The sequence below is a fragment of the Furipterus horrens genome, unplaced genomic scaffold (assembly GCF_987537825.1).
Source record: "Furipterus horrens unplaced genomic scaffold, mFurHor1.1.pri manual_scaffold_4, whole genome shotgun sequence".
In the NCBI taxonomy this organism is placed as follows: domain Eukaryota; kingdom Metazoa; phylum Chordata; class Mammalia; order Chiroptera; family Furipteridae; genus Furipterus; species Furipterus horrens.
The window spans coordinates 175,495,878-175,512,956 of NW_028327174.1; the positions used below are offsets into that span (position 1 = coordinate 175,495,878).

The 17,079-nt window shown below is 48.7% G+C and overlaps 1 protein-coding gene across 1 annotated transcript; it reads right to left on the reverse strand.

Moving 5' to 3' along the window:
* Positions 1–861: 861 nt before the first annotated feature.
* On the reverse strand, positions 862–1,490 carry LOC150013415 (peptidyl-prolyl cis-trans isomerase A). Its single transcript, XM_090275925.1, has one exon. The coding sequence runs from the start codon at positions 1,459–1,461 to the stop codon at positions 967–969; it is 495 nt and encodes a 164-aa protein (XP_090132051.1). The 5' UTR covers positions 1,462–1,490; the 3' UTR covers positions 862–966.
* Between the last annotated feature and the right edge of the window lie 15,589 nt (positions 1,491–17,079).

Below are 17,079 nucleotides of genomic sequence, written 5' to 3' on the forward strand. Positions count from 1 at the left end.
ATCCTGTCTCCCAGGCTAGAGTTCTTTCATTTTGCACTCAAATTGTCATAGCTGACCTTCAAGGCCTCTTTAGTTTTGGGCCCCTCCAGTCCCTCCCCACCACCAACTCCATGGGGTTACATAAATAAGTTCGGAAGTATCCACAGCTGTACATCCCTGGGGACGTCTGGGCTGAAAACAAAAGCTTCTTATATTTCCCGTAGTGAAGCAGATATTTTCCATCAATCCTTTTCTTGCCTGAATGTGTCTGCTGCTGCAAATACCAGGAGGTCCTCGGTATCCCTTCTCCAGGAGTCTGGACTCGACCTTGTGATTTACTTTGACCAATCGAATATGGCAGGAGTGATGTTTTGAGGCTTCCAAACCCAGGCTCAAGAGGACTAGAAGCTCCTCCCTCTTGGAATCCAGTCGTTATATAAGAAGTCCAGCTACTCTAAGACCGCCATGCAGTGAGGAAGCCCAAGTTAACTCTGTGGAGGACCACCTACGTACCAGACACCTGAGTGAGTCTTCTTGTAATTTATAGCTGATTCTAACCATCAGCTGAGTGCAGCCAAGTGGAGAACCTCATCTGGTGCCATAGTGGTCAAAGAATTACCCAGCTGGGATCAGCCAACCCACGAAACCATGAAAAATAGTATTTTCAAAATATTACAACATTTTGTTTGTTTTTACAACATTAGATAAGCAAAATGTCTAGTTTGAATTTTTTTCTTCTGACCTAGAGTTTTTTTTTTTTTTTTTTTTTTTTTTTGTTGTTGTTGATTAGTTTTTATTTCATAATCATAAACTTAACTCTGCAATCCAGCTAGACTTGGAAGGGGTAAGGAAAATATGGAACCCAATGAACTGCGGCGAGAGCACAAAGATTACAGAACATTTCCAAGCAGAGAGGGGTGAAGGGGTGCTCTCCTGAGCTACAGAAGGAATGGTCTGGTGGTTAAAATAAAACCCACGTCAAATGTATTAGAGTTGTCCACAGTCAGTAATGGTAATCTTCTTGCTGGTCTTGCCATTCCTGGACCCATAGCGCTCCATGGCTGTCACAACACCCATGCCATCTTTCACCTGGCCGAAGACCACATGCTTGCCATCCAGCCACTCGGTCTTGGCCGTGCAGATGAAGAACTGGGAACCGTTTGTGTTGGGTCCAGCATTTGCCATGGACAAGATGCCAGGACCTGTGTGCTTCAGGATGAAATTCTCATCATCGAATTTCTCCCCGTAGATGGACTTGCCGCCTGTGCCATTGTGGCGTGTGAAGTCCCCACCCTGGCACATAAATCCCGGAATAATTCTGTGAAAGCAGGAACCTTTATAACCAAATCCTTTCTCCCCGGTGCTCAGAACACGAAAGTTTTCTGCCGTCTTTGGGACTTTGTCTGCAAACAGCTCGAAGGAGACGCGGCCCAAGGGCTCGCCGTCGGCAGCGATGTCGAAGAACACGGTGGGGTTGACCATGGCTGGATGCGGGAATATCCGGGGCGGCGGCGGCGGTGTCTGCAAGGCCTGACCTAGAGTTTTTAATAGCTTAGTGAAATATGTGACAGGGACAGTTTTGTGGAGCTCAGCATGGAGGGACTTGCCAGGTTTGTGCCCTTTTCCCTGGCCCCGTCTAACTTGTTTCCTACCAAGAAGGTGCTTTCACACCGTTCTGTCTCCGGGCTCTTCCCTGGGTGGGGTCACTACAGACCATGCACCTGACTTTGGAGCCACCTGGCTAAGAGGATAGAGCATGTTGGTGAATGGTGGCAAAGGACAGGTTAGGAGGCTGGAGGGGACCCTCAGACCCCGTCGTTAGGATAAAGGTCATTGATTTCACAACATTTACCCATATCAGGCTTCATTCAGGATGCTGGGGAAGGGGATGAATTAGAAGAGATCCCTGGAATTTGGACTCAGAGGAGGCATCAGGTGTTCTGGCGGCAGCTCCATCACTGACCACCTGAATGAGTTTGGTCAGATGAGCCAGATCTCAGTCAGCAAATATCAGTCAGCGAATGCTCCATAAGTCCTAGTCTCAGACCCTGTTCCAGGCTCTGGGAATCCCAAGAGGAACAAAGCCCAATCCCCACCTGCAAGGGACTGCTCTTCCAAGGGGGAGACAGACCATAAATGGCCCAGTTAAATATAATGTAGTAGGGCTGGGTTCTGGGATGAAAGGAGGGCTGGCCAGATCTGTTGTAACTGGAGACCATCGTTGATGAGGATGCAAGGTTGTGGAACCACCATGCTCTAGTTCCCAGTGAAATCCTGAGTCCCACTGTGGCAGCCACCTCGGCACCCAGTAGGCTTTAGGGTGGAGAAGATAAAACAGTAGCTTAGAATGTGATCCCCAATCCAGTAGTATCAGTGTTACCTGGGACTTGTTAGAAATGCAAATTCTCAGCCCTCCCGTCCCCTCACCCTCACCACAAACACATCCTGGATCACAGCTTCTGGAGGCTGAGCCCAGCATTCTGGGTTTTCAAAAGCCTTCCAGGTGACTCTGGGGCCTGGTAGAGTTTGAAAACCACTGCATTAGACAACAGTTGTCTACTGGCTTGAGCGTTTGGCAATCAGTATTTGGTATTTTCAGTTTGTATCAGGCAATCAGTTATTAAGTTTAATGGATTCTGGAGTTTGTTGTATTTTACTATCTACTGCTTTATGTATTTCAGGTCCTAAAGCACAGCCCTCCTCTTGGCTGCAAACAGAAGGTGTTTTGAGCACCAAAGATCAGCTGAGGCCAGGGCCTTATGCATTAGTGACCTCAGTTTTCCCACCTGTGAAATGAGCTGTGGAAGTTGGAGTGCATGAGCTCAAATATTCATTCTGGGCGCAGGTGACTGTTCTTGGGCAGCTTATGAGCTAGTTGAGCCTCCTGGCTGGCAGGACCAGAGCCTAAAGTGGAGGGCAGAGGGCAGGGGAACACAAGCAGGAAGATTCGGGGCCCATGTGCCAGCTCGGCCACAAGACCAGGACAAGCCCTGTGCTGAGAGCGCCCAAGAGAAGCAGAACTTCATTCCTGGCTGGAGATGCTTCAGTTCCCCTAGGATTTCCACCAGCCCCATGGAGCTACCCTGAATAAACACACAGTCCAAGTAAAAGCAGTGACCAAGTTGGGCAAATACAGCTTCCAGACAAGTCTCCTAGTACTGTCTTCCCTCTTTCTGCCAAACACAGTGTTACCCTGAAGTCCTGCTATAGGGATTCTGGAGTTGCTGCTTCTGAGGGGTCATGGCAGCTCTGGGAAGCGGTGGGGTCTTTGGGCACAGGGAGTGGTGCGAGCGAAGGTGAGGCGGCCTGAGTGCAGGGGGCCCAGCTCGAAGGGGTCAGTGAGAAGGCACTGTGGCTGGCACACGGGCGTTTGAAGAGGTGTAGAAAAGGCTGAAGACATCAAATGCCAGGGGAAAACATTTTAAATTTACGTTCTAAGACAGTTTTTGCCTTACCTTCCTTAGCAGCCAAATCCTTTTGAAAAAAGATATTGTACGTCAATCTCTTATTATAAAACATTGACTACTTTCTATGTGCACATGGATGGTTTCCCTAAATTCTCACAACATCCCGCCTCAGCAGGCAGTATGGTCATACCTGGTTTACATTTGGTAAGAGGCGGAGGTGGGCTTTGAACCCAGATGTCCCCGTGTCAGAGCCCACTGTGCTCAAGCGCTGCACTGTGATCCCCTCACTGTCTTTGTCTGGAGTGGGGCTGAGGGTTGGCAACCTGCTTGCTCAGTTTTCTCTTCCTCCCAAATTGGGGCACCAGGCACCCCCCTGTGACACAGAGGCTCCAGGGAGAAGGGATTGAAACTGAATTCTGATCCACCCCTGGATTTTGAAGGAGAGAAAACTTAGTCCTCGTTTAGCACTGAGTGGAGGGGGAGGGATGGGAGAGGGAGGGGGGCTGCAGGGCCACCACTAGGACCAGGCAGAGGCAGGAGACAGAGCTGGGGCTGAGTCTGGAGGGCTTGGACAGCGGGAGGTCAGAGGATCCTGCTCCTAAGCCCAGTCCTGCCGCTGACTGTGGCCCTGAATGAACAAGCTTCTGTCCGTCTCTCAAGTCTGTTTCCCGAATGTACCACCACAGGGTTGGGCTAGGTCAGCAGTTTTCAACCGCTTCAGCAGTAATACTCAAAACCATTTGTCAGTGGAAGTCCATTACCTAAAACTGACAAGAGTGACATTATTATAATTGATGTTTCCATGCAAATGTATGAGCCACTACTTATTACAAAGTCAACTAATGAGAATAATGCGATAATTTCAATAACCCAAATAATTTAAAATCGGACATTATAAATAACAGTTGTGATCCAGTGTCAGCATCAATATCCAATGTATTTCAGTATTTAAATTTGGTTTCACTGTGTTGTTAAAATCCTGATCCACCCTGAAAAGTAGTTGCAAACGGCAATGGATTTTTAAAACACTTAACTTCCAGGCTCAGAATTCTCCAGTTAAACTGATCCAGGAACTTTAAGGATAATAGGCCATTATTTTGTTTCAGGGTTGAATTATTAATAACACCTAAGCCCTGCTCTCCTTCCTTAAACTGTGAGTATTTACTTTGGAGGAAGATGATGAGTAGGTTTCTTAGTTTAAATATTCATTGTTTGGCAGAAAAACACGTTTCCAGTGTAGTTTGAAGGATATTCAGGGTTGTCATTTAAGGAAATCTCCCACCTCAGCACCCACCTCTGACAGCTCTTCACTTGAACTTTCTGAACAGTCCAATTTATTTTGTCTTGTATGTTAAGTCCAAGCTTTAAGGATTCAATCTTATTTTAAACATGTTACCTAGAATTGTAAGCAAGGTAACCAGGGGACCCTGTATTGCCAAACTGAGCCCACCAGAAATCAGACAAGAAGGGCCCAAACTTACACTGAGCACTAAAAAAGGGGTTTTCTGATATGATAGTGCCAAGGCCCCTGGCACATTTGCCTGCCTCCCTGTAACCGCCCAGCCCTCCTGTGGTGTTGCGTGCGGGCCTGTAATGGTGGCAGACATGGAGTAGAGCACACGAGACGCCTCTAATGGTGGCAGACATTGGAGTGCAGCACATGAGACGCCTAGGCTTGGGCTCACAGGACAATGTGACATGTGCGCTCATGTCCAGGCCTGAATGACCCAAGGCAGGGCGTACAGGTGAGGCAGGTGAGCAGCCTCCTTGAGCAGCGGTGTGTCCATTCAATCCACAGAGGCCCAGGCCGGCGCAGAAGCTTTATCTCGAGGTCTGAGTAGAATCGCACTGTGCAGCCCATCGGGAGGCTCCTGTGGGTTAAAACTTGGGAGCATACATAGCATCTTTGCTTCCAGATTTAAAATAATTAAAATGATACATTTAGACAATGCTTGGTGAAGTTACTAAAGGTCTCCTTTGGGTCCTTGGGGGCTCCAAAATTTTCATTTTGGAAACCATAAGACTGGGCCATCTCTCAGGGACCTTCCAGCCCTCACTGGCCACCAGTATTGTCAGTGATTGATTCTGTGTTATCCTCCCATCCCCCACCTCCGAATGTTTCCAGAAGTAGAAAACTGAGCCCTCCTGGTCCCCCCACCCCACCCCAGCCTGTGGGATTCCCTTCTAGGAAAGTCATTACCACCTCTCTTGGTCGTCTGCCAGCTCTAAAGTGTCTTTTTAATTGCATCTAATTTGGCCTCATCTCATTAAATCCTTAATTTAAACCGGAGCAATCCCTCCAGCTCTGGCTGTCTAATGACAAAGGGGCCTGCATGCCTTTCCCCCTTCAGCACGAGGCTGCTCTCATTTCCAGGTGGTCTCTCTGGGAGGCTTCTGACAAGTGGCTGTCGTACTTGCCATGCTGAGCACAGAACCGAGCCAAGAGGGCTTCCTGGGAGCAGTAATTACTGGTAGAAGCTCAACCCTCCACCCCAGTGGTGCCCTGGCTCCCGGGCCCAAATTCGCTGCAGTGGCAGCATCCGATTCTAGTGGTGCAGGAATGAGAGCACAATGAGGAGGAGACCCTGAAATTAAACAGCAATAAACACGTGGTGATAATAATAACAGCCACTGCTGGGTGCAGGACACCGTGCTTTGGATATTGTATGTCACCAGGGAAGGTGTCACTGGCTGATCATGCTATTCTCATCTCACCTGATTCAGTGTCATCTCCTGCCAGGCTCACTCTCGGTCACTCCTTCAGCCACCTAGCTATCTCAATGCCCCTTGAACTGACCTGCCCACTTCTGACCCAGGGCCTTGCACCTGCTGTCTCCTCTGTATGGAATATTCCTCCCTTATGTGTTTATCTGGCTTCCTCTTCCCATCAGTTGTCAACTCAAACCTCTCCTTAGAGAAACTTCTCTTGACCTCCACCATCACCCCATCTTTGTTCTCTATGCCCTCACCCTGTTTTGCTTTGTTTGTTATTGCTAGTAGCAGTCATCTCTAGCTCTTACTAAATTATACACTCATCTATTAAACATGAAGCATTGTAAAGAGCAGAGAATGTTCCCGTCCCTAGAACAATGTCTGGCACATGCTAGGTCTTCAACCTGTATTTCATGCTTGACTCCATCATGGTAATGTCTATCCATTTCAGGAGGATATACACATTCTGACACTTCTCACCTCCAGTGGTGGCCGGGATTTTGTTCTCTCCCCAACATTCTCTGGATTGATTCCACCAAGGAGAGGTCAGCGGAGCATTCCCTCGGGATGACCCCAAGACTGCAGCCTCAGGACCTCAGGGTCAGGGTTGAGGCTTGCTGCACTGATGTGGACCTCAGGGAGCTGGCTGATATAGAAACGCCTACTGCTTTCCAGATTCCTGCCACCCTATGGGCTGCCGCGGCCTCTCTGAGCTCTCTGCACTGCTGTGATCTGAGAGGGAGGCACCAGGGGTGAGTGAAAATGGATTGGGCTTCTGAATCAGTCTAATTTGGGCAAGACTCCTCACCTCTCTGAGCGTCAGTTTCCTCATCTGTAAAATTATCACAGGTGCTTGGCAGGGCTGTAGAGATGATTTATAAGATGATGTACAGAATGGGCTGATACCTAGCAGCTGTTCAACAAATTTCATGCCCATCCTTGGTTTTATAAAACTTCAAGGAAACCAGAGACTGCCTTTGTAAAATTCAATAATTCCTTTGAATTCAGTGCTATCAAAAACTGTGATGGGTCTGAGGTTTTGTGCTCCTTGCAAGCTAACAAGCTAGCCAGCCACAGGTACATAGATGCTGGCAGAAGACGGGAGACTCCTGGGTCAGAGTGAAAAGCCTCGCAGCATGAGCTTCATGTCTGCCTCACTTCCCCTTGCTCCCAAGTCCCAAGGGTGGATGTTGCATGCGTAACGGGTATGTGACAAAACTGAGGAAGCCCCAAGTTTAGGTAACCCCAATCTTTTACAATGGCCTACAAGCAAACCTACCTTCGACCCAGAAGGAGCCATTGTCTTCATTTCACTGGACAGGAAACAAACCTGCTCTCTGCCCTCTGCTCTAGAGGGAGAAATGATCTCCAGCTTCCAAGGCTGTTCCCTATACAAACATCCACAAAAAGAGTCTGGAATGATTGCTGTCAGTGCCTCAGCTGGTAAGGTGTGTGGAAACATGAGAAGTCCACGGAGAATTGTCTCCTCAGAAGGCCATGTGCAGAAGAGGTCTAAGAAGCAGGCAACTGTTGAGAAGAGACGTGCTCTGGGTGAGAGGGGCTCATTGCACTTCTAGTTCTTTCCGGGCTGTTTTGGGTGACTCTGTGGCATGCAATGTGGACCTCCTCACACCCAGACTCACCTGATTGGGCACACCAGGTGTGGAAAGCTTCAAAAGAAAGGAAAGCTGAGGCTGGGAAGCCGAGGGTTTTGGAACTGATTTGCGTACTAAGGGGTTGCAGTGTGGCAGCAGCCAGCCATCTCCGAGGAACATGAAGGATCTGCTTGCAGGCCATGGCATCCAGGCACATGGGGCTCCCCATTGCCATCTGCCCAGTAGCCCAGGGAGCACCAGGTACAACATTACCCCAGACATGAGATGGCCTGTCATATATCCCCACTCTGATACTACCATCTGCGGACATGTGTTGGGTAGCACTGCTTACCTCATCTCTGAGGATTAAAAGAGCCTGCGTATGAAGAGAGAAGGACCCCAGCTCCTCCACAGTTCATGTACTGTTGGTGTGCCCAGGCCTGAGCTGGAGGCTGGGGATGGAAACTGATCAGACTTGGTTCCCTGCCCTGTGGCATGCTGGGGACAGACATTACAACATGGGGCCCTAGGGGCCAAGGTAGAAGTAGACAAGGAAAGCAGCTGCCTAGAGGAGGGTATTTCAAAGTTGAGTCTTGAAGGGTGAATGGCCAGGCCAGGAGAGGGGAGGCAGAGCCCAGGAGGGCACAATGGCATAAAGGGAGTGTAGATTCAGGGAGCAGAAACCTTTTGAAAACTTTGCTAACGGGTTCCACCTCCAGCCCTCAGGTAATGAGTGCCTGCTGAAGCAGCAGGGGGGTAACATCCATTCTAGTTATTTTTCTTATTACTGAAGAAACATCCTAGCAGAGAACATTTATAAAAGATCTGTTACAAAAAGAACAGACTAGCAATCACATGTAATTCCTCACCCAGAGAAAACCACTGTGAATGCTTAGTGAATTCTTTCCAGTCATTGTCATAGAGGCACCCGGTCACCCAAGCTGGAGGCCTGGGTGGCTTATTCTTTTGGTCTCCTTCACATCTGTATCCTCTTTCAAAAGCCTGAGGCACTAAGGCAAGTCGTGGTACTTTCTCTAACTCAGACTCAGCCTGCACCCCTTCCCCACCCTGCCAGGATGCCCGGACTCTGGGGCTCAGGCACTTAGGGGAGTGAGGACGGAGGGGGAGAGGAGAATGGCTTCTAGCTGGGTCTGTCGTGCTGTCCCTACTGGCCTGGTCACTGCCAGGTGCCCTGTGGCTGCTCGTTCTGGACATGGAGGCAGAACCCAGCCTCCTTGGGGCACTCAGTCATTCCCCTTGGAGGTGGGTCTGGACCCCGTCCCCTGCTCACAGGCCAGCTCCTCTCTCCCTTCCTCCCTTGGCAACCCCCTCAAGCAACTCAGGTTTTTGGAAAACAAAGGCCAAGAAGGAACTAATGCCTGCAAGCAGCCCCTCTGGCATCAAGGGAGAGTGCGGTTGGGTTCCTTCTTGAAATGGCAGGGAAAAGACGAAGAAAACACAGGCAAGTATCTAAATGCATTATCTTCTAGAAACATGCTTATTTACTTTTTAAAGAATTAAAAGCCACAAGTCTCTGCCTCATTCCAGTGACAATGCAGAGTGGGCTCCCTTCCTTCCTGTGGTGGATGAACTCAGAAAACCTGTCATCTTCCCTAGCTCCTCCTCACTGGTATGAGCAGAGACAGGTCTCTCACTCCCTCCAGCCCATGAGAAGGCAGGTAATGAGGCTCTGGGCAGCGCCTTGCTTTCACACTTATTCCTGGTAATTGGTGACTCCTTTCAAGAGCAGGTGGGTCCTGATACAGTAATTGGCAGGGGGCAGGGCCCGTCCCCGAGGGAAAGGAAAGGTGTTAATTGCTCTTCCCCTCCCCCAGGTGAATCCCTATTAGAGAGGGAGCTTTAAGTTTCAGGATGTCCAGGAGAGACCCCAGTGATGAAAAGGGCAAAGGTTTCATGCTTCCCTCTGAGACTGGGAAAAGGGGAGAGTTGATGGGCAGTCCTGAAGAACCTGCTGAGGTCTCCTAGCTGGTAAGTGGTGGCTGGGACTGAGAAACCAGGGTCGTGAGACCCCAAAGCTTGTGGCTTGTGGCTTGACCATTCTGGTGTCCTGTTTCTGATGGAATGGATTGAAGGGACGGATCCAGCTCAGGGGACTCCTGCAGTCCTTTCCACTGAACTCTGCAAATCCGACAGCCTGGGGAACCAGCCTGGGTTTGGGAGCTGAGTCCCTCTCATCCTGGGCTTCCCTGGAGGAAGTGTTTGTCAAGACATTGTTCTCTCTTAATAACACTCCACACTCAACACATTTTATTTATTGGAAGTTACCTTCAGTCCCAGGTTTTATTAGCCTGAGCCACAGAGTAATTGGAAATAGGTGGATCTCCCTCCAACAGCCATCGGTTCTGGAGAGGATGGATTATGCTCCCCTCCGAGCACCCCGGGGCCTCCCTCTGCTGAGCTGTGGTGCTCTGTTCTTTAGGGGAGCAGCAGCTAGGTCTGGCAAGGGGCAGCGGGCACTGCTGTAGTCACTGTAGGGACAGTAGCGAGTGCACATACCTACATGCGTGCATGTGTGCGGCTCATGGTGCCCCAAGACTGTGGGCATTCTGAAGAAAGGATGAGGTGCCTCTCTTAGTCAGGGGCTTGGCTCCACTCTCCCCCCAGCCACCAAAGCTGGAGTCCTGGGGGTGGTCTGAGCTAGCTCCTTCCCTTCACATCCTCTACACAAGTCATCCCAGGTGCCAGCACCAACCTCCCACCTCTGAGGTTATACCCACGGGGGCCTCATTGCTGGTGTCCTTGACCTTGGTTTACCCCCTTTTATGAATCCCCTCTTTGTAGCCAGAATCCTCTTTATGAAATTCAAGTCTGATCTGACCGCTCCCTATCTAAAACCCTTCTCTGTTCCCCATCACCAAAGTGTGGTCTTCCTCGCCCTGGCCTCTGCCTCTCACTCCTGTCTCAGCTCCTTATTTCCAGCCACAGTGTTCTCCAAACCTACAACACCAGCTCCCACCTCCAAGCCTTTGTTGTTATTGTTTCTATTGCCTGGAATGTTCTCCTGCTCGAGAAGCTCACATCCTATAGTCTTTTAATTCCAGCTTTGGGACGTTTATGTCTGTAGTAAGACACCCCACCTCTCAAGATGTCCAGGCCCCAATTCCTGAAACCTGTGAATATGTTACCTTAAATGGTATGAGACTTTGCAGGTGTGATTACAATGAGAGTAGCTGTTGAGTAACGACTGTGATAAGTAGCTGAACCCACCCACTGTAGTTATCCAGGTGGGTCCAATCACTCATAAGGGTCCTTATAAGAAGTAGACAGGAGTGTGAGAGACACAGAATACGGCTGTGACAGTGGGTGCAGAACTCAAGTGATTTGGGGCTGTGAGCCAAGGAATGAGAGCAGCCTCGAGAAGCTGGAAAATTCAAATAGTTGAATTCTTCCTTACAACCTCCAGAAAGGACCACAGTCCTCCAAATACCTTGATTAATTTAGCCCAGTGAGACCTGTGTTGGACTTCTGACCTCCAGAACTGTAAGATCATATATTTGTATTGCTTTAAGTCACCCAGTCTGTGGTGTTTTGTTACAGCAGCCATTGGAAATTGATACAATACCATATTAGAGGTGGTTGTTCATGTGTCTGTGAGCCCCTGGATACAAAGGACCAAGGCTGGTGCTGGTCCTTTTTTGTGTCTCTAACTCCCAATACAACATCCGCCACAGAGCTGATGCTTAGCTAACATCTCAGTTACTAGATGTTAATGAGTGAATGAGTGGCACTAGGACACCCACTGTGGATATCCAGACTTTGAGGCTTCTTGGGCTGAAATGAATGGAATTGATTTTATTTCAGACCCAGAAAACACGGGTCTCTGTACTACTAACCCTGTTCCCTACTCTGCCATATCCAAAAGCTTTAGTTATGTTGCCTCAAAGGCATCTTCCCTCAGCCGTGAGATCACTTAGGCTTGTTGCCTGGCTTACTGCTAGTAAATTCCATAGACATTAACAAGGATGTTAGGCCCCAAGGCTCATGGAATGTCAGGGTTGCAGGAGCCTCTACCATTGACCCATCATCGCACTTCCTCATTTACAGATGGGGAGACTGAGGCTGAGCGAGGGAAGGAGCTAAAGTGGTCAAATTGCAGCACTTCAGGGTCAGGAGAACCCAGGCCAGGCCTCCTTTACCTGCCCCTCCCAAGGACCCAGATGCTAGTATCAACATCCCCACTTTACAGTTAAAGAAACTGAGGCACAAAGAAGCTAAGTACTTGCTATGGTCAGCTAGTTAGTGGTGCTGATTTGAGCTGATCATAGCTCCAAAGTCTCTCTTTTTCATCTTTGTGCTATAATGACAGATGGGGAAACTGAGGCCCGGAGGGGGTCCAGATAGTGGTGGCTAAAGAGAAAGCACATTAAGGCCAAATTTCAAATCAGAGTCCTTCAAACCCACAACAGGAGATGTGCCTGGGCTGAAAGGAGGCCTTGGGAGTTTGCCTCCTTCAGTTAGGCCGCTTGCTTCTCTGAGTCCGAGGGATAATTTAACTAATGGCGCGGGTCTTCTGACAGTATCGATCAGTCAAGATTAAATATGTTTGTCACAGTCAAGTGAACTAATCACTTTATTGTATTTCAAATACAAATTTCATCAGATAGATGTTGGGAGTGATCTGGGGGAGGTGCAGGGAGGGGAGCACGTGCACAGGCGGGGCAGGCGCCAGCGCGATCGATGCAGCCAATCTGCCTGGACCTATGGAGGTATCTGCACTCCAGGCTTCCCTGCCGCCTGCAGCCGTGCTGCGCAGACAACAGGAGTCTGCATTTCCCCGGCCTCCTCCATCACCATTTTAAGACCCTCTTGAAATTTCTTAGGAGAGGCAATTTCTCAAGCATTATTGGAAAGAGGTAGATGTTTCCAAATAGCTCTCCTAAATCAGCCCCTAGCCACGAATCCCACAGCCACTCTGACACTGCTGGATGCAAATGCTGTGTCTCTGAGACATTAGCCATTCCAGAAAACACAGACTTGTGGCAAAACCTGAAAATGAACATATCTGTCTTTCAGGCTTGGAAAGGTTTTGCCATTTCCATAGCTCAGCAAGTTGGACAAGGAGACCTAGGGCTTATTAAATCATCCCCTGACCCTGGTGCAACTGAGCAAACCTCCCTCCTCATGAGAGAGGGCAAGGATATACACATATGCATACACACTCACATGTATACACACATGCACACACACAAACACACAAATGCACACATGTATGGACACAAACATGTACACAAAACATATGCACATATACACCCATGTAGCATGCACTCATGCATGTGCAAACATGCACATAGACCTGTAATACACAGCCCCACAGATGCAAACTCATGGACACACACACCTCCAAGGTTCAGAAGTTCCCAAGGGACAAAATGTTTTCTAAACATAAGAGACTAGTTTGAACCCCTGAACACAGAAGCACCTGAGATGACTTGCCTGGGTGACCATCAAGACGATGTCAATTTTTCTAACTCTGGACACAAGCCCACCACCAAATCTCTTCTCATTTGGAATATCTAATCACAGCAAACACAGGCCATCAACTGTAGCCTTTGCAGCTGAAGAAAGTCAGGTTTCTCCCTTCCATGTTGGGTTTCTGAGGCTCCATCCTGTAATGATGAGATAAAGGAAGGGGCTGGCTCACAACATAACTTCAGATGCTGAGGAGGAACCCACCACGATCCTCATGAGTCTAAACAGCCTCCACAAGAAGGGTCCTTTCCAGAGGACATCACATGCTTCTGCTTGGAAGAGCCTTCTGTAGCCACCCACAGAGCCCCTCAAGCTGTCTGGATGTGCTTAGCCAGACCACCATCACTCAAGGATTGGTTCTTTCACATGGGCTGACGTCCCACATCTGTACACCTTTCAACAGCAACTCTGGAAGGGGGCAGGGTGCTGGAATTTTCCATCCCTATTTTATAGATGTGAAAACTGAAGCCCAGAGGTGGGAAGAGGCTCGCTAAGGACATCCAGACGATCGGTGGCAAGTTGGAACTGGAGTTTGGGTTTGGACTTCAAGACCAACACTCCATAAATCTCTGGGCAAACTCTACCCAAGCTTTCAGAGCCTTGCAAAGCTCTCCCTTACCACACCCCTGTTCTGTGCCCAGTCTTCTACTCATCACATGGGTTTTCTGACGGCAGTTAAGTCCTTGAGCAGAAGTCCCCAAATACTCTTCAGTACAGACTGGGCTGCTCCTTCCAGGGATCTTTTGACCTGGTATCAAGACAAGGGTTGCCTGTGGGGCTGGGTTGAGTGGGCCAAAACCCATGTTCTTGCCATACAATGTCTATTTTTAGAAGCATGTTTTTGTTACTTAGAATCTATGAAATCTGGAGCTTTCCTGAGAAGTTTGATCAAACTTTGGGAGAGACTTCCTTCCCTAGGCATCCTACTGGGTTAAACAAGACAGGAAAAAAAAACCCACCAAGAAAACCCTGAGCAGCAGCTCCCCAGGGAAACGGTGAAAATCAGAACAACTACAAACAGATTTGTTGAACATTAGAATCTTTGAGCATCATTAAAACCCAGAGCTGTGTGTTGAATGTGTAACCTGGTCTTTAGCCTCTTTTCATGCTATGTAACTCCAGATGTTTTACCCCCTAAAAAGATCTGTTTTTCTACATGATGGAGTACCCAATTTGCGAAAAATATTCTGGTACCCACCCCAAGCCGGCAACACGTCAGCAGCATGCCAACCTCCAATGCGTTTGTTAGAAGCCAGACCTAGGAAACGTTCCGCACGTGGGTTTTGGGACCCGGTGCATTTGGAATTAGAAGGCCTGGGCTCTATCCTCTGCTCTGCCGTCAGCTTGTCGAGAGAGTTGCCTGAGGTCCACGGAACATGAAGCAGAGCTTGTTTGGAACGCCCAGCCCTTTGAGCAAAAAGAAATCAAATCTAACAAGATCAGCCAGTGCTTCTGAATACAGACTAGGGACAGGGAGGAAGCACATGTGCAGTAATCGTGTCTAAAATATCTCCTGGTCAGGGTGTCTGGAAAGGAAGTCTTGCCCTTGCATTGTGTTTTCTATACAGACGCTCGGGAGATGCCAGCATGTGAGGTGCTCATGATGGACAGAGACAGTCTGAAGGGCACAGTGGGGTTGTTGGGCAGACGGCATTGACATTTCAGGATGGAGTCATCAGGGCTGTCTCTTCAGCACTGGTCAGGATCACCACCAAACCCCCTTCTGTGGTGTAGGCTAGTGGCCCTCTGTCATGTGGACTATTGACCACTTACCACTTCTGGACTCCCTGTCCTCCCTTGATCCCCAGAACCCCATGTTCCCATACTTTCCAGGTGTCCTCTCCCTCTCTCTCCGGCTGTTTTCTCTCTGCAGTTACCTTTCCTCCAGCCTGTTCCTGTTCCTGTTGAAGGCTGATGTTCTCTAGGACTATCTATTTATTTATCTATTATCTCTATCTCTCTAGCATCTTTCTATTTGTTCCCTGAGTCATCTCACCCACCCCATGGCTTTTGTCACCCCATGATGCTCTAGAATGATCCATCCACCTGTCCACCTACCTTACCCAGCTGATGCCTCTTAGGGTTTTTTTTTCTCACACAACAAGTCCAGAAGCAGACAGTGTGGCACTATGACAGCAGCTCAAACGTTCCAGAGCTGAGGTCTCTGTGGCTCTTGTGGCCTTTCCCTTATGGTGACGTTAAGGCTGCTATAGAGCAAGCCATCCCAACTGCATTCTGGACAGAAAGAAAGCGTAGGCGCAAAAGGGCCCCAAGAAGAGTCTTCCAAGAAACTCCACCCAACCCAGAGGCTTCTACTTCCATCTGCTTGGACACTCCTTTGTGAAGGGTGGCAGTGTGTCCTATCTGTCTATAGGTGTAGTGGGTGGGCTGCCATCCCCCTTGTGGGAACAAGGGGAGACCCCTTACCTGACTAAATCAGGCTTCTCCCCATGACCCCCCATTTGAACCCTCAGTTCTCTCAGACCTTCTGATGAGTCCTCACCCACAGTCAGAATGATCTCTCTGACATGATTCTCCGGTCCCGTCACCCTCACCTGTACGTTCACCAGGGGTCTGCCCCACCCTGGGTGCCCCTAGGTAAGACTCGCTGGCCTGGAGGGTGAAATGCTTGGCCTGGAGTAATTAGTGTTGCCTGTTTCACACAAGTGCAGCCATCCTTGTGGAGGTAGAGGGGGTGGCTGATAACACAGGAATTAAAAAACAAGTACATTAGCTCTGGCCTGCCCAGATAATGAAGAGAGGAGAAGGGTCTCTGTCTCATTGATTTGTATTGTTACAGTTTCTTCCGTAGGCCAAAGTGGGAGTCTTTACATCTCCTGCCCTCCACATTAGCTGCAGCAAGAAAATCACATTTTTCATGAACCTTGGGAATTACAGAACAGCAGTGGTTTTATTTGTTAAGAATGGAGCTTGGCCATTTCTTCTATCAGGCTGGGTCCTGCTGTTCCGTACAACTTCCCATCTAGCGAGACGCCATGGAGAATAAATCAGGACCAGCACTCGGTGCGACAGTCACTGTCTGGCAGGGCTCTGGGATTTGGGGGCTAATGGGGTCTCACAGTAGGGAGGGCCTGCTGCCAGTGAGGCTAGGAAGGAGCAGTGAGGCTAAGACTTTGAAAAACGAGTGGAAGAATGTTGCCACTTCATAAAACCAATGTCAGTGGGTGACTCATAGACCATGCAGGAACTGTGGGAACAGGCAGGGCCTTCATGATCCAGGAGCTCTGGGGCTGCTTTATGGGGGTCCATGAACCCATGAAATTGTGTGTAATTCTTTCAGTGCACATGTGTATTTCCCTGGGGTTACAGTTCATAGATTTCATCAATTCTCAGAGATTAAGAATCACTGGTCTTGTTCAACCCACTCATCATACAGAGGAAAAAACTATGGAGTCCTTGGAAAACTAGAGATCCGTTAAGGTCCCCTAGTGAGTTAAGAATTAGGAGACCCAGGGTCTTAGCCAGATTCTTGTTGTGTGACCTTGGGTTGGTCACCTCACACCTCTGAGTTCTACTACACATACAATTAAAGGGTTGTGAAGAGGATGAAATAAAGGATTTAATGTATTTCAATACCTACCTACAATATTAGTAAACAATTGACTCTAAATAGATATTCTTTGAATCATTAAGTAATTTTGAAAATCATTCTTTTCAGCTAGTTTTCATTTATTCAGTAACTATTTATTATTTTATATACCAGGGCACTGACTGAATAAAGCCGGCATAGTCCCTGCTCTCACAGAGCTGGGAGTGAGGCAGGAGATAAACAGTTAAGAAAACAGACCATTGTTACTGCTGTAACAAGGGACTATTACATTGTTGCTGTTAACTGTTGTAATACAGTGTGATGAATGTCTTACCGGGTCAGCACA